Source organism: Siniperca chuatsi, linkage group LG11, assembly GCF_020085105.1.
Source record: "Siniperca chuatsi isolate FFG_IHB_CAS linkage group LG11, ASM2008510v1, whole genome shotgun sequence".
In the NCBI taxonomy this organism is placed as follows: Eukaryota; Metazoa; Chordata; class Actinopteri; order Centrarchiformes; family Sinipercidae; genus Siniperca; species Siniperca chuatsi.
In genome coordinates, this window is record NC_058052.1 from 17655823 (window position 1) to 17680836 (window position 25014).

Here is a 25014-nt window from a genome sequence, read left to right on the forward strand (position 1 = left end):
CGTGTCAGATAAGCATCAGCCAATCGCATGAAAGGGTAGTTTCGTATGAGTTTTCTGGTTGCCAAGGATACGCAACGACTCCCCCGTCCGTGTTGGTGAAAAAAAGTAGAATTTTATTGTGTTGAATTTTATTTTTATCTTAAAATGGATGACATTGGAAGTTTAGAAGTCAGGTATGTCGCCGATAGAAATCCACCTATCTATTTTTACTTAAGTACGCTAACATTATATACACCATTAATGTATTGTTTTTTATCACAGTTGTCCATAGCAGTTAAGCTAACTTAACGTTCAATTTAATTAATTTATATAGCGCCAATTCATAACAGAAGTTATTTCATTGCACTTTTCCTACAGAGCAGGTCTAGACCGTACTCTTTATAATATTATTTACAGAGACCCCACGTTAGCTCCAGTTTGTGCCTCTCATGTATTAGTATCATAGACTCTTTATATGCAGTCTATGATTAGCATACATTCGGGTCACAGAGGTAGCATAATAATCGTTTTCTCTAATTAACCGGCCATGTTTGAAGGTCGTTTAAAAACACTTAGCTCCCGTGTGTTTGCTAATACGTGAGAGGCACGAACTGGGACTAGCTAACATTTGGCTGTTTTACTTCCTCCAGGTGGATACAAGGTTTTACAAACAAGAGTATCGAGTTTGTCGACAATAAAACAGTATGCTACACCTGTGGGAGTAATATCTGTTTCCTGAACCTGAAGACAAAAACGCGAAGTGTGCTTCAGAGTCCTGGCAGAGGCATTGGTGCATTGACAGCCAATGGCAACAATAGGATTTTTGCTTTCTCTGAGCAAAAGCTATCCCCATCTATTTTTGTGTACATTTTCCCAGCGTTTAAGTTGAAGAATGAACTAAAAGGTAAGGTTGCTATAAAATTCCAACTGCTAGATGTTGTTTTTATCTCTGATTTTACTGTCATTTTCTTTCAAGATGTATTGAGTTATTGATGTTGGTTTGTATGCATCCCTCCCACATCTATTTTTTCTCTCACAAATCCTAAATAGTTACCATTGATTCTTTTTTCTAGGAACAGCACAACTGGACTACACATCTCTGACATTAAGTGATGGTGGTCCTTATTTGGCCTGTTGTTCCTCTCTTCCAGATCATACCATAACAGTGTGGTGAGCCACTGAAAGCACTACACTACCTTATATTGTTTGCTACATATTTTCAGTTATGTTTATTTAGGCTGAGCAGCTCTGTTTCTGTAATCATGACTGTGTGATGCAGGAACTGGGAAAACGCTGAGACAATTTGTACACAACCACAAACTGGGCATGATGTCATTTCTTTGGTGTTCAACCCTCTGAATTGGCTCCAGCTTTGTGCTTTGGGCACCACATCTCTCACTGTTTGGAATATTGAGAAGAGTGCCAGCGTTCATATCCTGAAACCAAGGTAAAGCAGACTTGACTGCACAAGCAAGTAGTTCAAATCTAAATTGATATATGGACATGACATTTTCTGTTCATTGCATGCGAGTTAACTGATAAATTAAACTATATTACCTGCATTTATCCTTTACATTCAATAAACAGCAAGTGCAATGGGGACTGGAAAACACATGCAGAACCTTGATAATACAGTGTCAAACAATATTATGTATGTGTATGTGATATTTGTTGTGTTGCAGTGTGATTGAGCTTCCAGCAACTGATGGTTCCTTTGTTGAGAGATTGGTGCTCACTTCTCATACTGTCAGCGACACAATGCCCTATTTTGGTCCAGAGATGCCTCCATCAGCCATCTCAGGGCTTAAGGGAGACAAGGCAGAAAGCATTGTGGTATTGTCCCACTGTCACTTATACACTAATACAGACAAAATAAATATACTTTCAACAATTAATATGTTTGTTTTGATGATACAGCTGTTGGTATATAAATATATTTGTTGGGAAAACAATTTTGTTATGAGGCACACAAACAAAGACAAAATGTAAACTGTTACCCAACTCCACATGTGTTTACACAGACTAAACTCTGCACCAAAGCCAGACTAACTCCTACTGCCATCTGCTGGACAGCCACATCAGAGCTTTATGTGGGCTGTGCGGAAGGCTTTCTGCTCCTTGTTGACCCAGAGAGCCTCTCTGTCTCAGTCCTCTTCAACCCCACAAGTAAACAAACACACACACTGGGACACTGGGATGTGGTCGATATTTAAAAAGTCCCTGGGAGTATTTCTACTCTTCCATATAAGTATTGCCTGATTTTATTTGGCAATAGAAAAGACATATGACATCTGATTTGTGTTCCACTTTTGTTCAGCTGCTGATGCTATCCCTGAACTCAGAGAGAGCAACTTTCGAGGTTTAACCCTTAACAAGAATGGTTTGATCGCTGTAGGAAAGGTACAAGCCAATGTACCTGTTAACATCTGATGGCTCACTGAGTATGACAGCTTCAAAATTTAATAAAGGAAAATACAAGCAATTCTCAATTACTCCAATTTAAAAGCACTTTAAAATGCTTATGTTTTACAGGAGAGTGTGGTGCACTCTCTGCAAATCAAAGGGACTCAGATGTACATCACACAAACATGGAAATTAGAAGGACCTGTCACAACTGTGATGTACTCCCCTGACTATGAAACATTACTTTTATCTTCTAAAACAGTAAGTACTTAAATCTACCATCGTGTGGCCTATTGTACATAAAAACAAATTATATTCCATCAAAACGATATAGAGAAACAATATATTGAAAAGAAAATCTGAGAACATAACAAGCTCATTTTTCTTCAGGGGCAAATCTATATGTTGAATTCAACCCAGTCAGACAAAATTGTGAAGGTCCTGGATGTTCTCAGCGGCAACTTTGTGGCAGCAGCTTTGTCACACACTGACAAGAACATTTGTGTGGTAAAACATTTGTGTTGCTCAACAATTACAGTGTCTCTTGGCATGTGTAATTTAGGTTAATGTCTCTTGAGTAAGCGGAGATGTTTGTGTTTTTCAGTCAGTGAGGGATTCTGGAAAACTGCAGCTGTGGTCCACAGGTGGCATTTGCCTCGGTTCCCTGTCTCTTGAAGCTGAGGTCAGATTCAGAACATATCAGTAGTGCCACATTAATACACTTGTTCTGAAAGCATGTGAAAATGACTTAAGTTTAAATTTGTCAAATAATTAAATGTATCAGAATAAACTTAAAACTTAAAACACTAATCTGTGTCTGTTTAGGTGACAAGTCTGGCCTGCTGTCCGATTGCACAATACGCTGCTGTTGGAACAGCATCAGGAAATGTCCTCTTCATTGACCTGAACAGGGTGCAGCAGCCTCGCTTGGTGCATCAGGTTCATCTCTACCACACTCCTGTGGATCACCTAGTGCAAGTATCCTCCATCCCTGTATTACCACAGAGTTTCAGTTTAACACAGTACTTGTGACAAAGTATCTCATCGTACATTTATGAAGTAGAAAAATGGTTACAGCTTCTCTTATTGTGCGCATATACTGTATGTCTGTGTATGTGGTGTGTGTGTGTGTGCTTTTACAGTTTTGATCAAGAGGGGCACTACCTTCTCACCGGTGCCTCAGATTCATATATCTATGTACTAGATGCAAAGCCCTCAAAGAAGTTTTCAGTCATAGGATACACAGGTAGATACACTTTTTAGCCTAACACTTGATGACATGTTACTGCTCTCCTGTACATATCAAAACACAGTACATATCAATACAAAGGTCATTTAGCTTGTAATTGATATATAGAAAATTATTGTCCTGTTACTCTAACACTTTAACTTAAAAATAACAATGTATGTGGTAATTTTATATTTAAATATTGAAAGATAGAGCAAGATCAAGCTCACCTGCATTCTGTTGTCATTTGGTTTTCTTTTCCAGTTGCTCCTGGACCCATTTTGTCACTTTCCACTCAGTGCATCAGAAACTGTGAGCAGGTGAAAGTTCTTGCACTGTGCACTGGACAGGAGGGCAAAAATCATGATGGTAGCCTGCTCACAGTGCTCTCTCTGCCTGCGAGGGACCTTGCAGGTACAGCACTGATGGAGTAGATTCATTTACTATTTATTCTCTAGATTATTTTTTTAATTATGGACATGCTTTGACAGTTGACTTCAGTTTTGCTTTCAAAGAGAAATCCATGTCCAGAGACATTAGCATAACCGATTAATTGTACTCATCAGTAGATTTTTATCCAAATGTTTAGACATGTTGTCACTAACACTGTTAAAAAGAGAGAAAAAACAACTGAGCGGCTTACAAAAGCACACCCTTTGTTTATACAGCCTGGAAAACTATGTTGAACAAGATAGATCATGAGACAGATGGGTCTCTAGAGAAAATGCAAACATTAAGTCTAGGTTGTGGCCACAGATGAGAGTTGGTTAACCCATTAAGACCGGATGCAACATTTGCGTGTTTAAATGAGGGTTATAAAATATGACTGTAGTGTGTTTTAAGGTGCTATCCACATGATAAATGAAATCACCAATAACTATGACTTTGGCAATAATCAATTGAGGATAAAAAAATCTTAAGACTTGGTTAAAACACAATTTGATAATGTATTGTATAATAATGTTTATAGAGTCATTCTAAATGTGGTGTAATTTATATGCATGCTTAAGCTGATATAGCACTTCTACTCTCCAAACAAAAGTGCCAAGACCAACTACTGAAGAATCCCTCTGTATTTTTGTAGATGTGTAGATGCAGGATTAGCAGGCTCTCTGTAGTAGTTGTCACTATGGACAGGTATTGTTTAACCTAAACATGAAATGGACCCTGACTGTTTGTAATTACTCATTAATTACTTTTTAATACATTTGTGTTGTTCCTCTACTGACCTGCAGGTCCAGATTGTGTAGACCGACATGGTTGCCTGTCTACTCACATCCTCAAAGTGTCCAGATACGAAGTGCCTCATCCACTTAAATCTTGTGTTCTGGGAGTCAGTGAGGTCTTTGCTTACTGCCACAAGAAGAAAACTCTTCAGCGATTTCAGCTTCCCCAGGTTTCCTCCCGCCTAATGTGTCAGACTCTTATGATCCTTATTCTCTGTCTTCATCCACCTGAAATATCATTGATACAATTATAGAAAACTATCACTGTAACTTTTTGTGTTTTAAAATATAGAAACAGTAGTCTCCGGTATGTGTTCTTAATCTGTGTATTAGCACATATGAAACCATTATCCTGCTCCCTGATTTTTCTGCCCAGGACACAGACGGTCTCTCAAGTCAGCAGGTGGTCCAGCTGAAGCCAGAGCAGGAAGTGAAGGGTCATCCTCTGGGCCCTGCCTCTCTCTTTCTGTCTCCTCACCAGTTATGGCTAGCTTCTGTGGGCCGAGATGGCCTACTACGCATCCGAGAAACTGCTTCCATGGTAGGAGCTCATTTTATTATTATTTTTTTTCTTGAAACATTTGAATCATGTTTTAATTGTCTGTGGTGTGTATTATGTTGCTGTTGCTGCACCTACAGGAGCGATACGTTGAGCTGCAGTGTCATTCATGCCGTCTTGGTGGGGTTCGGAGTGTGTCCTTCTCTGCAGACAGCGAGACACTCCTCACTGCTGGCTTTAAAGATGGCTCTCTTGTGTGCACTAATTTCAGGTAAAACGGCGAGGCTTACATAATGTACTGCTGTGAACAGTAGAGGGAACTGAAACCCTTTTCTTCTTTTTCCTTAGCCCTTAGTACTTTTCCATTATCTTAAATCATTGTTTAAAATGTTGATAATATGGGAATTTAAAGGACATGTCTGGTGATATTCTGTGTTTCTCTTATTGTCAACAAATCCCATGAAAAGACCAGAACCAACAGTGAATTGACAAGTACAAGTACTGTCTGTGTAGCCAAAACCTTATATAGCTTATTCCTCTGTGTCAAAAACTTTTAAAAACATATCAATGAGTCACACAATTACACTGGGTGACATGTTTCTCCATTATGATCAACATATACATGGTCCGGCTGCCATAAATACTCATTAGCGCAACAAATTTACAGCTGAAAGCTGTCCTCAACAAATGCACTATTTACTCCTGTTTGAGTAAAATTTGCTAAAAAATACAATGCCCAGCTTTATGAAATAACTTTAAAACCTTTTTTAAAAATGAAACTATATGTTTGTGACCTGTTTTTAAAGATTTACATCTTCAGTAGGAACAAATGGGCTTGGTGCTGAGTGGCACAGACGGGGTATGGAAGTTGGAAATTATAGAGACGAACTAATGCTCTGTAAGTTTGGTCTGGTCTGGGATTTGTTGACGATAATAAAAATGTAGAATATCGCCAGCCTTATCCTTTAAGGTTATTCTACTCTTCCACGTACTGTAAGGTGATCATTCATAGTTATATTACAATTCACTGAGAAATTCTGTTGCATCTCATACTTAGTGTACGTACCAATTTATTTTACTTTTTCTACAGCTCTGACTCATTTTAGGTCTTTCTCATATACAAAATGGCTATTTAATGTAAAAATAATTTCAACATAAGGCAGAAGGAAACAAACAACTTTACAATTCATCATTTAAAGACAGCATGACTTGTCTTTTAAAGAAATATAAAAATGGTTATTTCTATATTTATTTGGATTTATGGATCAACTGGCCATCATCAGACATCCATAATAAATATCTTCATATATCTGCTCTCTTATTGTGTATATCCTATGTTTTTTCCATGGCTCCATTCAGAATTAAAGGTGTGGGTGCTGGTAATGTGAATAAAGCTACTCAGTATAGCCAGTCTATGGATCATTTCTTGAAGAACATATTCAATACAGAGAATCCCATCCTCATCGACTTGCCTGAGTGGGGCCAAGCGTCTCCCGCTGGTACTGAAAAACCAGAGGGAAGCAAGGTAAATTCTGTTCTCTTCTGTTTTAGCAGTAAATTAGTACTGCAACATTTTGTGTTCTTAATTAATGCTCTGAGGTATAAATCTGGTATGAGTAGATATTAATTGTTATTTATTGCTTATGCAAAGGCCTGATTAACTAAATTTTAGCAATCTGTCAAAGCAAATTATTTTATTTATCTTGTGTGTTATTTTTATATGTGTTGTTAACCCTCTGTAGGTCAGTGGTGGAGCAGATACTGTGGATGTGACAGAGCAGGATGAGAGTTATAACAGCCTGCTGTCTGCTCTACCTTCACACTCCACCTGGCTGGAGAGCAGGCGAGAGGCGGTCAGTGACTAACATGCTGTGGTGGCATAAGATGTGTTAACTATGTTTAGATACTTCTCTTGTGTCTCTACGATGTTGCAGGTGGCGGATTATGAAAGTGCCCATTGCACCTGTGTGTGATATTGCTGTGTTGTTTTTGGCACAGTTTCTCTGCGCAACAGCTTGATTTATCGTCACTTATTATATAGAGAGAAAATCAACCAATCAGCAAATGGTAAAGTGCTATAAAGCAGATAAGCATTTGTAAAAAAAAAAAAAAAAAAAAAAGTTCAGTACTTTGTCACCTGACAAAGTTTGATGATAACAAAAGTGATATCGAAGGCGTGGTAGTCTTTGAAATGTGTGTTTTACACCTCATCGACAATCACACGTGGGAAATGGACAGAGGCACTTTCCAGCCTGCTTTTATGTACAACATGCTTTCTAATCTGACTCACGTGTTCTGTGAGGACTTCTGTTTAAAACGAGCTGCATCATGTTGAGTGATAAAGTGTTGGATAGCATAAATTAAATTTTTTCCCCCCATGTTGCACAATTTCATTAACACGCTGTTTGCCGTGTAGGTTTACTTACTGTGGGAAGGTGTTGTGATTCTTGTCACATTGACATAAGCGTACGCACTTTAATACTAACTGATTCAATACTTTGTTGGAGTTGAAATATCTCACTTGTTTTCAATCTGTAATTTTGAACAGGTTATAAAGCAAGAGAATGAGCAATATTCTGAGACAAAGAAAAACCTGAGGAAAACCTTCAAAGAGTTTCGTGACACTGTAAGTGAGTTTTATTATTTACATCTTTTTTATTTCAATCCTCACTTAAGAAGATACTCATACGTTCTTGAGCAGGAAAAAAGCATCATGACAAACATTAAACTTGCTGACAAAACAACATTCCACAGTATATGTAAGCACAAATACTGTATCATTAAACATGTTTGGTAAGTGCTTTTCAATTCAAGACTTATCCCTGTAATTATATGCAGCAGCCAGCACCAGGGCAACACATAAGCAAAAGCACTCAAAAGTTAAAGGATAGAAACTGTATGTGGAATTATGGTAATAAATACATTAATAAATAGATACTCATATATAAAAAAATACATATATAAACAAGCTATGAAGCCATGCTAATGTCAACTAATGTCAACACTGAATTAAAAGTGATCCAATGGTATCTCAAAATATCATCAGTCTGTCTCAAGAACATTTTTAAACTTACCCCTTTAATTTCCAGTTTTATTTGTTATGCTTGAAGTTCATCATGAAAAATACATATTGGTTCAACCACATTACTACAAACGTAATGTACGTTTGTAGTAATGTTTTAACAGTTTAGCAAACTTTTATTAAAGGTAGGTGCACAATTACAAAACAAGTCACAGAGAGGTGTTAAAATGTTCACGAAACATTTGTCTAACAAACAGTATGACGACTGAATCGTGTTTCCTGTATTATCAGATCCAGGAGATGATGCGCGAAAATGAGAACCTCCCAGATATTGAGCATCTGGAAGAACAGGAGTTTAACCTGGATGTTGAGGAGCAGAGGCGACTGGAGGCCATGGTGGAACAGGAAGTTACTCGGGTAAACCACACACACACACAAACATGAATGCAATGAATCTTTAATTTTGCTTTGAGGTCATGATGGTAGTGATTCTTAATACAGTCACATTATAGGTGAGAAATGAAATCGAATGGGAGATTTTATCAAAATGTTACCTCCGTGATGTCCTAAAGAGAGAATGCTGGGATTCTTTGAAGGTCAAAGGCAAGGCCATTAAGGTAAGACGGCATAGGAACAACATTTCATATTTATCACAGTATGTTATGATCTGTACTAAGAATTCTGAATCACTTCTGGCTGTCTACCACAGGCCTTTCACTCAGAACATGAGGTGAAGAACTACCCCCTGAAAGAGCGAACAGAGAAAGAGGTGGAGGACCTTCGCAGGGTTCAGAATATGAGGAAGTTTGAAAAGGCTGCTTACACCGTAAGCAAAACTGGTCCACAGGCCTAAACCGGTCTGTGGTTTAGATTCTGGTTAACACTGCAAATAGAAGCACATGTGATGAGTTAGAATGAGTTAGATGATATGTTGACTTTTTAATGTGAAACAGAAAGGCAGCATACAAAGTCACAGCAAACAACACATGAAAAGTTCTACATTTTGTAAAAGCTGTGACAATGCAACCTCTTCACTATGATGGTTTTTACTCTCTGGAAATACATTTTATGGCAAAACCATTCAAGTCAAAACAGGTTTACTGCTGGAAATAATGACCTTTCACTGTTTTAAATGCTTGAATATGTGCCAATCCACCAGTGTTGAAACTTTTCTAGATTTATGGCTGTGTGGCCAAAAGAGAGTTGTTACGATAGTTATCTTCACTGCAATATTCTTGGGATAAAGTTTATAATCTTATGGCCACAGATTCAGTCCTCAGTGTTTATTTCATCCCTCTCATTCAAAGTATTTCCCCCCACCTTTCAACTGCAGCTAAGCAGCCTAAAGAAAAGTTCCAACACAACCAGCGTGAAAGAGGAAGAGCAGGGGGAGAAAGGCCACGAGGCAGAGAGTGCTGCTGTAACAGGAAGTTTCTCCGCTCAGTTAGGATGTTCCAATCCTTACATCTACGATCAGTTCGGCCTGCAAACCACAGAACAGAGGATCAACCAGATAATTCTGCTACAGGTGGGAACCTTTTCATAAACTGTTGGCTCTCAGCAAAAGCATGATAATATATTATACAGCACTTCAAAACAGTGCCTTATACAAATAATGAATAAAATAAAGGAAATTAAATAAAGAGTACATAAAAAAATAAGTAGTGACTGACAGTCATACATGGCTATTGTCATCATGATCAGAAATAATATTTTTTCTTTGCCGAATTTCACTCAACTCCAATTGCAGGATGTGATTTATCGCATCAAGACAGCTTTCAACGCTGACTTTGAGGCCACTCACAGGCAGAAGGTGCAGGAGCTCAACCGTGTGAGGGACAGGAACAGATACATCAGGGAGATCATGCTGGAGCTGGACATGAACGAGAAGCTGTGGGAGCCCAGCCTGACCAACAGCGAGCAGCCAGAGAGGCTGCTCACTGTGGACGACTCTGAGGTTACTGACCTCCTCATGAAACATCTAAACAGTATACAAAGTGCAAATAAAGTTCAACAAACCAAGCCTACACATTGAACCACTTTGTGGTTTGTTTGTTTTTTTACCGAAATGTGAGATAGTATATGATTATCATCATATAAGATGCCTTTTCACAGATCACCAGAGAGATATGCACCTTTGTCCCACTCTAGATAAAAGCAGAAAAGTACCTCACCCCAGAACAGAAAAAGGAGGAGGAGAGGAAGAAATTGGAAGAGCAAAGACGTTTGGCTGCCAAGGTATGCTGCTATGATAAATGTGTTTTTGTTTTTCAGCTCTTGTTTGTCGCTGTTTACAAATTCTTCAAATACTTCCATATACAAAAACTGCATCTATGATAATTACTGACAATAGTAAGAGTACATTTAACAGTCCTTTACCAAAAAGAAATGAAATATATTAATGTCTTATATCTATGGGATATACAGTATATGCAGCAAGTCATAAATAAAAGTAGTTAAGTTCTGTCATATTTATGAGGTTTTTGTCTTCCTATTGCAGGGTGATAATGTCAGAGAAAGGGCTCTTGATGACATGATGGATGGAGTGCTCGAAGTGAAAAAAGAGGACATCTTGAAAATGGTGGGACAATATTAATTTATTATTATTTATTATTAAAATTTTTGTTAAAGCATTAATACTGTAATAAATGAATCCCAGATACATTATTTCATACAAAATAATAGACATTCTTTCCTGTGAAATATTATCTACTCACTTGTGATCATTTGATTTAGAGACTCTTTGAAAGACACACCTTGAATCGCAGATAGCACTATCTCCTGTTTGAGTTTAAATGTTGAAACTAGGCTGATGTAAAGAGCTGTTCTGACGATTAGTTGATTAATCAATTAGTCAATTAGTCAACTAACAGAAAATCAGCAACAACTAGTTTTAGTAAAAGTATAGATTTGATGATTTTCTTCATCATATATGACAGTAAACTGAATATCTTTGGGTTTTGGACATTTGAATACCTATTTTACATTTTCTAGAATAAACAATTTATCTATTAATTGAGAAAATAATCAGAAGATTAATTGATAATAAAAAAATAATCGTTAGTTGTAGCCCTAATATAAATGCAGTTTTTGGGATTTTGATTCATTTTCATTAGTATGCAAATAATTTACACAACATATTTTTTTAATGTCTGGGAGAGAAAGAAGAGCAGAAGAAAAGCCTTCCCTACCTCATGTAGTCATTTCTTATGATGTACACAAAACACTACATCTCACTGCAGCCATAAGGAACTACTTACACAGGAAAGCATTCATGCTCTCCCTCCAAATTATGTCTTAGGTGTTTTTTTAAAACTTGAATTCTTTTCTAAGCAGTGTCAGTTGAATTAGACAAATCAGCATGAAGGGCACATAGTTTCTATTGAATTGACTCCACAGGAAATACCTCTGCCTGAGTTTGTTTTGACCAAAACCGACACCCACTGGACTGAGGAGGAGAAAAAAGTCTATAAAGAGTATGAAAAGAAAACCAAAGACCTGAGTGAGGAGAAGGAGAAATACAAAAAGGTATTACAGTCGATACAGTCACAGTTCTGTTTTGCTATGATCTGCTATGATGACATGATTAACTACTGATCAGTGATCAATATAAATCACCTGTGAACTCTGTAATTGCAGTCACTGGAAACTGAAATGAAAAAACTGCAGGCATCCACCAAGGATGCGACTGAAAGGTTTGATGAAACTTTGACAAAGCTGTTTGAGAAGAAAGTGAAATGTGAAATGGCTATATATCAGGTGAGCCAACACACAGGTACACACACACACGCAGTACACGTATGTGACACATGGACAGACTCATAACACGGGCACATGAAGTCAATCTGCATCATGTTGCTTCCTTTTATTTCCTTTTCCTCATTTTCCTCACACAAGATGAAGGGCCTTTGCTTCTCATTGTGGTTTCCTCCTTGAGATAATTATGAAATATGATATCTTGTGCATGTGACACCTTAAAAAAATCCAGTTTAGTGTTGTTTTTTATGTATTTTACAGGAAGAGCTCAAGATTACTTATCTCACCTATTCAGTCCTCATAGAAGAGGAGATGAGAAATCGAGACCTGGAGCTCAAGCTCAAACTTGAAAAAACGTTGGCATACAAGGTCAGAAAACTCCGGATTTATAACCGGCAGCTTCAGATTCTGTTATTTGTGATACACCTGAGTGAATGGCAGTGTGGTGGTGGTGTTCTGCCAAATTCTAGTACATCTTCATCTCTAGTACCATCGCTCAGGCATGTTTTGCAAGAGCTAACCTGTGTGGCATGAAGACTGCCAGTCACTATTTCCCATACATGCTGCTCTCATCAACCTGTATTTCTCTGACAGAATGAAATTGGGGAGGAGGTGAAGAGACATGAAGAAGAAGTAGAATTGTTTCACGAGACCTATAACAGCATTGTAGCTGAGGACAAAGTAAGCCAGGGGGTAAAATACTGAAATCATTTTGACTGTAAGTGAGTGTGCACATATGTAATATAATATCCATCCATGTCTCCCGAGGTTCTTGACAAAGAATTCAGGAAGGAGTTCTTTGATGTACCAAGCCATGTAGTTGATCACCTATATAAGTTATTCAAGCGTAGACCCAGGTTTGTAATACTCACCATTTAATTACAAACATGAAACACAATGCAGTTGTGCTGCCTCATAGCATCATATGTAGAAAGTTGCATGATTTGATATCCACATTATAAGTTGTAAATTACTTAACAGTTGCTGCACACACTCTTTTATGCCTCAGGGTTCAAAAAATAAGGACCCAGACCGACAACAACTCCAACCCGTTAAAAGAGCAGTGTGGTGGTTCTCTGGCTCCCGATGTGCTCGGCAAAATGCTGAAGGCCATGGAGGAGTTGGACGCTCCGGAGAATATACCAGAAGGCCTGAACCCATCGATCTGGGAGAGGTTTTGTCTTGTCCGCAGAACAAAAGTAGAGAGTGAGCACGAGGTAAAATGAGGATATGGGCAAGTTACAGATTGGAAATACAGACAAACATTGCTAGGCAACTGAAATACATACAGAGGCATTTCACACTACAAATATTAAATTAGCATTAGCAAATTAACAGTTTACAGTCTGTTTACAAAATTAAATCTTTCCAATTGCACTTATCAACGAGGCCTTTCCAATTTATAGATGTACCTTCTCTATTGTTGCATGTTTATCAGATGTTTTCACTGTGTTTTTATTTTGTTTTTTTTTAGTCTCAGTCCAGACCAGCTATTGAACAGATTTAGGAAACTTTACCAAATTATTGTGTTATAGTGTGTTGTGTGTTGTTGTCCACTCACTGTTTGACACATCCTATGCAGGTAAAAGTAAAAGCTTTGACTCTTGCTGAGATGCAGGCATTCCTGCAGAAGAGGAGAGATGAGGATAAGGCTGCTCAACAAGAAATTAAAAATCTTTCTGACGAACTTGAGAGGTACGACTGTGATGTTGTCATTCATTCTGATTATGAGTAATCATGACGGTATACATGCAACATTTTTATTCGTCACTCTACTTGGGTCAAAATGAAACAACAAGTCTTACATTTAAGAATTTCTGTTACAAGAGTAAAAGGTAATATATTAAAAAAGTAAATATAATTAATTATGGAAGAATGATCCTCTCGTGTTTTTTGTCCTGGTCCCTCCTAGTCTGCATAAGGAGAAGAACCGTTTTCTGACAGACATCATGGTCCAGGTCCTACTCAAACAGGGCCAGGTGGAGGTGTCTACCACAGACCTGACTGCTGACTACACTGACTCTGTGCTTCACCACAGAAGTGTGGTGGAGGACCTCAACAGTGCCATCAGGGTCAGTCTATACCACCAGGCACTCTTATTGCAAAACATTAGAAACAGGATTCTAGGATGAATCTTCTTATGATGGATCTATATGGATCTGATATACAAAAAAACACAAGAAGGGATCATAAGTGCATATACACTATGTACTTAAGTATTTAATTACTATGTAAATACAACACTAACAAATTATTTGGAGTTTGATAAAAGGTGCCAGAATGAGTCAAGTGGTGGTCAGATACATTGGTTATGAAAATGTCTGTGTCTGTCAAATGATTATTATCATTATCTATATGATCAGACACTTGGAGAGCAGAAGATAGCCTCCATGGTGGAGTGCAAAGACTTCCGTAAGGGCATCATCCAACTGCAGTGGGAGCACAAAATGTTGGGGATGCAGATAGAGGACCTCAACAACAGGGCGAGGGACATCCAGATGTTACGTCTGTCTGAGGAGCAACAGGATGTAAGTGTAATCAGGATACTAAAACATCCCAGTACTGCTACCCAGGGACCTTTTATTCTCAGTCAAGTACTGGTTTTGCCACAATAAGGAAATGAGCACTAAGTAACATTTTCTGAGCAATAATGCTACTGGATAGTGAATAGATTTTACCCTGTACACAATTTTGACATGATCAGTATATGTCACACAAGTTCAGTGTCTGCTTGAAATGGCAATGAAATCTCTGCATTTGGGGTGAAACTTTAGCCTTTCTGGCATTTCTGGCCAAACCTCAGTCGGTGATATCAAGGCAGGTATTTTGGTTTTGGCAGCATTAGATGTTTTGCGAGCAGAAAATTGTAACCATCCCTGAGTACAGATGGAAGATCATTTGTTATCACAGACACACACCCTGTTCACGCAAGCTCACTATTTATTTCTTTTTTTGCATCTTTTAAAAGTGTTACCCAATAGGTGGACACTGGTTAAAAACTATACTTATTATACTATGCTTTCTTTATTCCTGTTTTAACATCTCAGCCATGTTTATGCAATTATTCTAGACATTTCTAGGAAAACAGAAAAGCTTACGGTATTTGCTTTATTTAGCAGCAAATGTCAATAAGGCATGAACAGGCAGTTTAATTAAATACAGATCACTAAACTTGACAGGAAGATACTTCACTCCTGGATGCAATCCATTAACTCCTTAATGCACATTATGAAGCACAAGAAATTTCACGAGTTAGTGATGTAAAAAATAAGAGACGTGGTGGTTGAGCAATGAAAAAAGACATAAAGATCAAATGAATCATCCATCATGTTATTTTCAACAAGTCGATGAGCATGGCACACACAAAACATGTTTCCAGGCCTGAATGCCAGTTTCCTCTGGCAACGTTCAGGTAGCTCTGCTGAGGCGTGGCATGCAGCTTCCTGTCATTGTTTAGGCCCCCGAAACCCTGAGAGAGAAAAACTTTGAATATAAACAAATCCATCCTGAGTGATCCTTAACTTTTTATGATTATAAGCATTTTTGCCACGACTGTTGTGAGATCTTTCATCAAAAAAGCTGGAGTAGACACTTGACAGAAAGCTGTGTTGAGACACTTTTAAGTTGCTGCTCATTCTGTTTTTTCAGTTCTCACTTCATACGAGTCCGTTATTCCTTTTTCTCTTCAGTATCTCAACAAGACAGATCGAGACAGTCGCGTATCCAAGCAAGTTTCTATTCTGGAGAAAACTATAGCTTTCCAGGAAAAGGTAACAGAAAAGTAACAACGTGATCTCATCAATCAGCTCTATATTGTGTACCTTCTATACCTGATCAGTTAATATGCATATTATACTCTATTTTCAGACCCATCTACAGAGCGTGCAGCATCGCATAAAAAAGATTGAACAGCTTAACAGGCAGGCAGCAATGAAAGCTGAAAAGAACGCAATCGTAGAACAGCAGCTACCTAATATGCAGGTGACTGTGGCAGAGAGGAGACACGTCTATGAAGCAATAGGTAATAAAATAGTAATTTCAGCTCTAATGAACCACATTGCAAAGGGAGATTTTAGAGCCTGTTCAGACTGATAATGTGGCTTGTTTGGTGTTTAGCTTCAGAGGAACATCAGGCAGCTAAAACAGAGGAGCGCTACCAGGAAATCGTTCAGAAGAAGAACTTGGAGGACTTTGCCAAAGCGCAGGCGGAGAATCTGGCCGTCCTCTGGGCAGAAGTCGAGCGCCTGAGGAGGAAGAACTTTCCTTCACTTGATCAGCTGAAACACAACTGAGCAAAGCCTTTTCTTCAACAAATAACACAATTTTATTTACACTTCTCTTAGCAAGTAAATTTAACATGCAATTTACAACTTAAGTTGTGAATAAAAATGGTATATCAGCAACAAATAAAACATTTTTTTAAACTCAGGATATTTGAAATGTGATTGTTCCTCTGAGTATGTTTGTATGCTAATGATACAAATGATGTGTCTGTTTTAAAGCATATTTATTAGGCAGTGAAGTCCTCCTCTGTGCGGTCAAAGTGCAGAATACCATCATCCAGACCAAAGAGGTCAATAAGCCCTGACAGGCTGGCCTTTCCTCCTTCTATGGGGACATCTGATTGGAGCTCATACAGTGCAGCCTGAGCACAACTCCGCCACTTGTCAATCAAGGTTTGGAGCTGTGTTAAATCATTCTAGGGAGAGAGACAGGGAATATGTCATAAAAATGACCACTTTCAGTCTAGTTAAGCAAAATAAATCCATTTATGTGCATGTTAGGAGCAACCCTGACATTTTAAAAAGGTAGCTGATACCTTGCTTCTGTACATTTGAACCAGCCTGAGTCTGCGCAGAGTCTCCATCTTGTCTTTCACCTCCTTCCTCAGTTGGTCTCGTTGTTGTGCAAAGTCTTTTGAAGGAGGATGTGTTGGTTCAGGAATGGGTCCAGAAAACCTTTTACTCCCTGATCGGGCTTCATTTCTGTTTACATCAACTTTAGGCATGATCAGTGGAGGGTTATTAACTCTCTCCCGGGAATCTGCTGAAACTTGTTGGCCATCCTCCTCCTCCTCCTCTTCTTCATCATCAACACAAAGGCGTTTGGCCACAGAGAAGGGCGAGGTGAAGGAGCGCCTTGATCTCTTCAGCCTCTCCTTTAATGAGGAACTTAGCTTTTGTTGATGCTGCGGAGATGACAGTGGATGAATGACAGGGCACACGGTGTCTCAACGGGTCCTAATAGTAGACATTAGATCATGTTGAATCAATTTTGACATATCATTTATTTTAATTTTAACGTGACATTACCCGGCTAACGTTACATAAAAGCCAACTATATGTAACATTACCTGACTGGTAACATGTAACAAAGTGCACTTCAACCTACCTTTTCCTCTTTATATTCACAGGGGCTTGACTCCACTGAATTACACGGTGAACAATACACTGATTTTAATTTGTCTGCTTTGGGAGTGATCTCCATCGGTGAAACTTACTTTGACTCATGTGAACTAACTTTAACGTTGTTATTGCTGTGGATACAGTAACGTCAGGGGCGACTCAGTTAGCCTAACGAGTATTAGCTGGTCACATAGTGTTAGCTTCTCCTCTGCAAACACGAAAAACGCCTTAGAAAAAGCAACACTAACACGAACACTTTACCAAACGTATTGATGAACGCTTTCGCAATAATTAGTGAGCGACCAACAGATTTTTCACAAAACGCTGACTAAAATATAAAACTGTAAAAGCGATGGGAGATTTTTCTGTTTTTCCTTATTTTTGCGGCTCAAGAAAACCTCCAAAGTCAGCGATTGGACAGAATTTGATGATGTTTACCGAAGAGGATCTTGGGAACTGTAGTTGTTTCCGGTAAGATAGGTTACACACAAACCACAACTTTAAAACCCAATATTTCCATGTTATTCCTCAAATCTAAAACGGAAATCACATCTACAAGGCTCCATCATCGCTCTTCTGGTTTTGGAAAAGTTATTCACACAAAATGACTTTACTGGCGCTTGTGATGGAACAAAACTTTTTTTTCTGAACTTGTTACAACAATTCAAAGACACCACAGATACAAATCGTAACAGCTTGTTACAATACAACTGAGTGAAATATAATAATAATAATAATTATTATTATTAGTATTATCATTATTGGTAAATTAAGGATTTTTTAGAGAAGAGAGCAGTATTGGATGGGATTGTTCTAGTGGGATTAAAGAAGACACATCGATCCAACTGGATTGTTTCACAAAGTGCTCAAAGGAAGTTAAAAGCATAACAGGTTCAGTGTTGGAGCAGTGTTACTTTGTTACCCTTGTTACCAGGGTTGAGTCATATTGTGATTCAGCTCTTCTCATCAGTTGATTCATCTCTATTAAAGGATGTATTTAAAACTCCTACATACTGATGTATTCATCATTTGTTCAAGGTTCTTTTGAGACTTGTGCTGATACCCTAAATTTTTTAAAGTGTGTTTTTCTGTAGCCGTGAGGAGAAAGGTGTGAATTAAAACGTGATCCTGCCTAGACTTGAACATCAGTACTTGGCAGTCTGATATTACACACCCCAGGGAATGGGGATTTTTAACATTTTATATGGATGAATCTTGCAGGGTTGCAGATAATTACTATGTGTGAGTCAGGAGACTGTTTTTCTGTGCTTTTTTACTTTTGAATATAAACTACTGTGCTTGCTCCTCAGCAATACACATGAAATAACAGTAGCAATGGTGTGAGTTTATAGAATTTAAAATCTGTGTGAGCGACTGAGTGAGGATGCCAGCTCTTTCATCAAATGCAAGTGTGTGCGCTGGGCACTCATAAATATGGCCTCATGTCATGTTTGTGCAGGCTATTTCTCTCAAGTTGCACATATGGGCCAGCAGTAAGATTATTGTTCCCTTTACATCTAACATGGTTCATTCCTGTAGTGTAGAATTTATTGTGAGGAAGTGGTCTTAAGTTCAGTAGATTCTTGACATCAGCTCTTTCTCTGGAGTCACTTTTCTAGTGGAGGAGATGCGACTGTCCTGTGTGCTGAGGTGCACAGACTGCAGTGGTGTCACTTGATTTTGTTTGGCTGAAAGTGGTGTTTTGTCTTTTGGGTTAGTAGGTTATTTTGATTTCCAGTTGATACTCCGCGTTATCTGCTATCTCTGTGTTGGAAATGTCCCTGTTATGTGGTGCCAACGTCTTGTCTGCAAACACTTCCTTATCTTCCAGGTTTACATAACATGCTTTCTAGATGGCAGCATAATAAAGATCTGTAAAATAGAGTTTTGACACAGGGCCCCGTCTACCATGCCATAAAATATCCTTATAATGCAGAACATTAGAATAATAAAGTGCTTTCAGAATGGCAGTTCGACCTATGGCCCACTGATTGTTGTGCTAGTTGGATGATTATGGTTATTGCACATCATTTCTGAATATCCCCCTGAATGAGAGATGTGTTTTCTTTCACGGTCAATGTGTGAAGTAATTATAAAATACTGTATGTTGACTACATAAATCAAATCTTGCATTCCTTTCAGAAATAATAGTCTTTCCATTTTGGGAAAACACATCTGACACTACGCCACATAGTACAAGTGCTTCTCTCTGTGCCCGTTATGCTCTCAGTCCACTCATATTTGTGTTATTGTCTTTAATGAGAATATCATTAATGTTCTTGTTAGTAGGACTGCAGAGTTTTTTCATTATCAATTAATCTACTGATTCTTTTCTGGATTAACAGATTAATCATCAGGTATAAAAAATGTAAAAAAGTGAAATGCCCATCACAATTTCCTAAAGCTGGAGGTGATGATATAAAATTTCTTGATGAAGAAAAGCAGGAAATCCTCAAAATTTAAAAGCTGGATTTGGGGAACAAAGTACCTATTTATTATCAACGTGATACACTGATTATTTTTCTGTCAATCGACAGAATCTCATTGTTTCGGCTCAAGTTTTCTACTTGACTGTTGTAAGAATCAGAATCAGCTTTATTGGCCAAGTACAAAGAATCTGACTCTGTTTTTCTGGTTGCTGTCAATTTTAAACACAGTTCCAAGAACAATTTACAGGAAGACAGAAATAGATATGCAGCTAAAAAACAAGGACAATAAAGCTGAACAAAGATAGGTAAAAAATAAACATGTAACATAGAACTGTTACGCACATGTAGGTGAGTGAGAGTTTAAAAAAGAACAAAATCTACTGAGAAACAGATTAAAAATAAATTGTCACATGCTCTCTCCAAAGTTTCCCTCTATCACTCACTCTAAGACAAGTATCCAAGTAAATAAATACAGATTATAAAATCCAGTAAAGGTCTCCAGTTGCCTGTTCTTTGTCCGACCACACACAGAGACTTCCCTCCTGGAATTCAATCTCTGCTGTTCTTTCTGGGGAGATATTTTTACCAGAGAGATTTACCAGCTTAATTTAGAACAGTGTGACATCCATGAAAAGATGAACCTCAAAATGTCAAAACATCCAAAATACCTGCTCAAAGTCGGGCCAGCCTTTTATAGTTAACGATGAACAAATGATGCCTGCAGGAGATTTCACCAGATGCTGTGATTAAGCTTGCTTCATACCCACAGAAACAATATAACTATATAATCTATTCCATTAGTTCTTGTAATGTAGTACAGTGAGTGAGTGAATTTTCTGGTTTACTTGAGGATAACTCGTGGTTTCTTTACAACACCCTACTGTCACTTTCACAGTGAATCATTACTGTGTCACATTATCATAATAAACCTGGGATGATTAAGTTCTTTGCTCTGTACTGGAGCTTATTTTGAACTCGCTGTAAACCTAATTTGGGCACTTTTGAAACTGCTGCCCCTTGTTCCAGTGAAATAATCTGGAAAGCTGTTAGCCTCAACACTAAGTGTGTTGTAGCCAAGAAGGCTGAACGAGCCAGTCAGCTCCTTTTTTATGTTTTCACCATCCTGGAATCTGTTGTTATAAACCAGCCCCTTTCCGTTAGATATGGTATTATTCAAGCTCGCACATAGATGTGAGTGGAGCAGCTCCTCCTCCGTTACACTGTCCTTGGGGCCATTTGTTTTCCATCACTTGAGCAGATTGGAGTCATGCTCGCTGTGAGTCATGCAGGGTGGGTGGATGTCTACACAGGGTGTGGTGGGTGAGGGATCCTACTGGCGCTTGCGGGCTGCCAGTGCATCCAATTTGGCTCAAAATTGTCGAAATGCAAATGAATGGATAGTAAAGTTATATTATGATCATACAGTTAAAACAGCTCTTGTACTCTCACATGGGACGGTGGTTGTGGTGGAACCACATGGCATCTTCTTCAGATTTCACATGAAAAGTATCAGATTTCTAACCTAGACAGGAGAAGGGAAACTGATCCTTTAACAGCTGCACAAACATGCCGAGCAGCCTTATGTGCAAATACCTGGAAGTTAAAGTTAAACTTACTTTGACAAGTATACTGAGGCTTGCATGCTGCTTTTTGCCTTGAAAACTGTTTGTAAATGTGGTAAAATGCTGTTTGGTTATGTAATAACACAGTGACTGAAACCATATACACTAAATGTTCTGTTTCGACTTCCAATGTGCGCACCAGATGTGTTCCAGCTGCAACAGCATGGATTTGCTGAACACAATAGATCAGCAGGCCCTGAGCAAAAAGGGGGGAAAAAAGAAAAGAAAAAAAATCCCACCTCCCAAATCACAACTTTCCAAACTTCACTCCCCCAAAACTTTGCCTGTTTCGAAAAGTGGTGACTAAAGCAGTAGCAGCAGCAGCAGCAGCAGCAGCAGCAGGAGGAGGAGTTCATCACGTTTCTTTTTCACAGTCGACTATCTGTCTCTGCAGAGGTGAGACTGACAAGTTAATTGGTTCCCTCAGGCGCTGTTTTTTTTTTCTTTCTTTTTAAATCCAGCTATTCGTGCTGTCTGCTACACCTGCCTGCCAAGGCTCCAGCGCTGATGGGCGCGGCTGGGACCGGTGCCCAAATCTGTGTTTTGACTTGCCTGGGAAAGTTGAGCGAAAAGGCACAAAAGGAGCGAGGACTTTAAGAACATCCCACCCCGGCGCGTCAACTTCATATAAACACATTATTCCTCCAGTGGATCAGTCGGTCCATCTTGAGAGGAGTCGGGATTTGATTGATTGTTGACTGAAGGTATGGATTAACAACATACAGTACACTGGAATAACCTGGAGACTTATAAAACAGTTGTTTATGTACTGGATGGTGCGGATGTTTCTTCCCACCTGGTTGTTGCATCTCTGCACTAACAACTGCACTCTGGGAGTTTGGTGATGGTCTGTCAAACTCTTTTTGGCTTTTATAGTTTGGATTTGTTGGCTTTGTAGGGTGGAATTGTGCAAAGTCCTCTATATTCCTATACAAGTACTTCTTAACTTGTCTGTAAAGCCCAGTAGGGGTTTTTTTTTTGGGGATACTTTTTCTTCAGGTGGTATCTATATAATTAGTCTGTTATAGTGATCTCAGGATAGTTTTACATGTGCTTTTGCTGTGCTATTTACATCCCTCTAAATATACTACAGGACCTGGCGCCAACTATATGTGACATCAGCCTTTTATATTTGCTGTTCAGATCAGTTACAGGCTATAACAGAGATTTTTACATGCTTTAATGAAAAGAGGAAGTAGATGTTTTGAGAAATATTGGTTTAATTGACTTTCACTCATATTGTACTTTTCTCAGAGCTGCAAGAAAGTGAAAAACTTTAATGACCGTTGCACTTTACAGGCTAGAAATTATGATTTCAGTATCCTAGGCTATGAGGAAAGAGAGTGTTTCTGCTTTTTTATTTCTAAATGTTGTATTAAAGTGTGCAGTAAATGAAGCACATACTGTTAAATGTCCCTGTCTGGCAGGGTGTGGTGAGAGGATGGTTTTTCAGAGCTGTGCAGTGATCCACTGGCCTCTTTTGTTCTTTTGTTAGTTTAGTCTTCAAAGACACAAAGTGAATACAACATCTATTGATAGATTATGCTTTATAGCTTCTCGGGACCTTTCTTGTGGTATCCACCATTCACATGAGATTTAAATGTCTGGAAAGTTACTTAAATACAGTATACCTGATCTATCTTGGGCCTACTGCAGAATTTCTGTCTTTATCTTTATCAAGATCATTAAAAGCAGGAAACTGTATCTACTAAAATATTAGATTGTGGTTTTTAAAATATGATCATGAGACTGATGTGATGAAATTTTTCTGTCTTCAGTGGCATGGAATTTCAAATTGATGCAGTAAACATCAGACACAAGTGGCCTGGTCTTTAACCCAAATCATTCCTGGCATAACTTTTTTACATTTTTGCCCTTTTCCCATCAAATGTTTGCTAAAATGCCGCTTAACCGCAGATACAAGTTGAGGAATAAACAGACCTTTAACAACAGTTGGCGCAGTATATGCATGACCATGGTCAACATTTTATCATCATGTCACCAGATAAGATGGGATGGACGAGTTAACAAGACAGATGGACTTCTCAGGAGGCTTGTCAGGAGAAAAGGGTGAGATTTCTGAATTTATTTATGAAATTTTGAAACTGCCAAAAGACAGAGCCACCATAAAAACATGAGTTAAAGGGTTGAAACACTTCTTTGCACTTGTAGCTGTAGATGTCTGCAGATAGTTTTGGTTTTATTTGCAGAGTTTTAGAGATATCCGCCACCTAAACGTCTCTGGCCACACAAACACAATGGAGGTGGAGTCATTTATGGCGCTCCAAGCATAAAAAAAATACATTTGAAAATCTCAGCAGGAACATATCTTTTCCCAAAACAGTGTGCCATTACCACAGACCTCATTGTGGCAAGAGATATAACAATATGATTTCTCATTTGGAAGCTCAATGACAGATTGTAAGTCTGTGTTTAAAGACCCAGATGTACTTATGCACTTGTTTTCTTGGGTGATGCTTTTGGGGTTTACTATCACTAACATCATGGCATGCCTTCACTGGTGGCGGGTTTCTATTTCTGCTCCTCACTCCTAGGCCTCAGGGTGTAAGTCATCCTCCGGGTTTTCCTCCAGTAGTCATAAATGAATGTAAAAGGACAGCTCATCATGGCCTAACTTTTGATGGCGAGGTCAAGCAACACCTGATTATATGTTTGACGCTAACTGAGACAAACATATAATCAGCGATACTGTTGACCCCTTGTTTTTCTCTTGTTTTATGTGTCGCTTCTAAAAGAAAGTTAGCAAACTTTAAACTAGTAGTTACAGAAGAGAGAAAAGAAAGCGAAAAAAATAAGATGAGATAGACAAGATAATGTGGTTTGGACATAATGTACAAAGTTCAGGAAGATCATTTAAAAAAAAAAACAAGAGTTTTAAGATGCCTTTTATGCACTGATTTGGCTTCTCTGAGCCTTTGTTGGCGGCTGTTCCAAAGTCGAGGAGCAATGGCAGCATGATCACCTTTAGTTTTGAGCCTTGACCCTGAAACAGACAGAAGTCCCTAAAAGGAAGGAGGAGGAAGAGGAGGAGGAAGAGGCAGCATGAAACAGAAATGGAATTTTCATGATCTATAACTGAATCCATTGAAACTGCCTCCTAGTGGAAGAAGGGTGTTATTAGTATTAATTATCTGCAGCCTGCAGGTTATTATAAACATGACATGATTTAATGCATTTCCCACACTTTGTTTATATTTAGCAAAAAGTTTAACTGCCTCTAAGTACACAGAATTGGGGCGAGTTTTTGATTTAAGTGAGAAAATGACTCATAGACATAAATACGTTCTTTGACAATTGTCAAAGAATGAAAGCCAAGTTGAGGTTGAAGGTTTATTATTGACCTTGGAAACAGTAGTTTGACAAAAATAAACAACAACAAATCCAAGCAAAAAGGTCCACTTACTGGACATTTTCCAGAGCAGTC

General features: G+C 38.4%; 3 protein-coding genes across 7 annotated transcripts in view; 2 read left to right on the plus strand and 1 right to left on the minus strand.

Moving 5' to 3' along the window:
• The first annotated feature begins 6 nt into the window (after positions 1–6).
• Positions 7–16542, plus strand: cfap43 (cilia and flagella associated protein 43). The gene is made up of 38 exons (XM_044214274.1): positions 7–173; positions 630–883; positions 1053–1149; positions 1259–1426; positions 1662–1812; positions 2001–2145; positions 2297–2379; positions 2512–2643; positions 2773–2889; positions 2987–3064; positions 3208–3356; positions 3525–3628; positions 3875–4024; positions 4846–5006; positions 5213–5377; positions 5476–5606; positions 6695–6860; positions 7078–7188; positions 7884–7961; positions 8649–8774; positions 8870–8974; positions 9067–9183; positions 9691–9885; positions 10108–10314; positions 10509–10595; positions 10858–10938; positions 11757–11885; positions 11997–12116; positions 12375–12482; positions 12708–12794; positions 12882–12970; positions 13123–13330; positions 13696–13808; positions 14026–14185; positions 14477–14641; positions 15803–15883; positions 15981–16134; positions 16230–16542. The coding sequence occupies exons 1-38, from the start codon at positions 145–147 to the stop codon at positions 16403–16405; spliced, it is 4977 nt and encodes a 1658-aa protein (XP_044070209.1). The 5' UTR covers positions 7–144; the 3' UTR covers positions 16406–16542.
• sfr1 (SWI5-dependent homologous recombination repair protein 1) lies at positions 16419–17940 on the minus strand. Its single transcript, XM_044214278.1, has 3 exons — positions 17505–17940; positions 16933–17301; positions 16419–16812 (listed from the first exon to the last, which is right to left on the minus strand). Exons 1-3 carry the CDS (start codon positions 17598–17600, stop codon positions 16624–16626), a joined length of 654 nt encoding a protein of 217 aa, XP_044070213.1. The 5' UTR covers positions 17601–17940; the 3' UTR covers positions 16419–16623.
• A 3930-nt stretch (positions 17941–21870) lies between these two features.
• The window catches only part of col17a1b (collagen, type XVII, alpha 1b), a 28655-nt gene continuing 25511 nt past the window's right edge, over positions 21871–25014 (plus strand). For 4 of the 5 annotated variants that reach the window (XM_044215376.1, XM_044215378.1, XM_044215377.1 and 1 more), the window contains exons 1-2: positions 21871–22273; positions 23575–23639. In XM_044215376.1, the coding sequence (XP_044071311.1) occupies positions 23585–23639 (55 nt within the window). In that variant the 5' untranslated portion in view covers positions 21871–22273; positions 23575–23584. The remainder of the gene's footprint in view (positions 22274–23574; positions 23640–25014) is intronic. The other variant, XM_044215380.1, reaches the window with a different exon arrangement.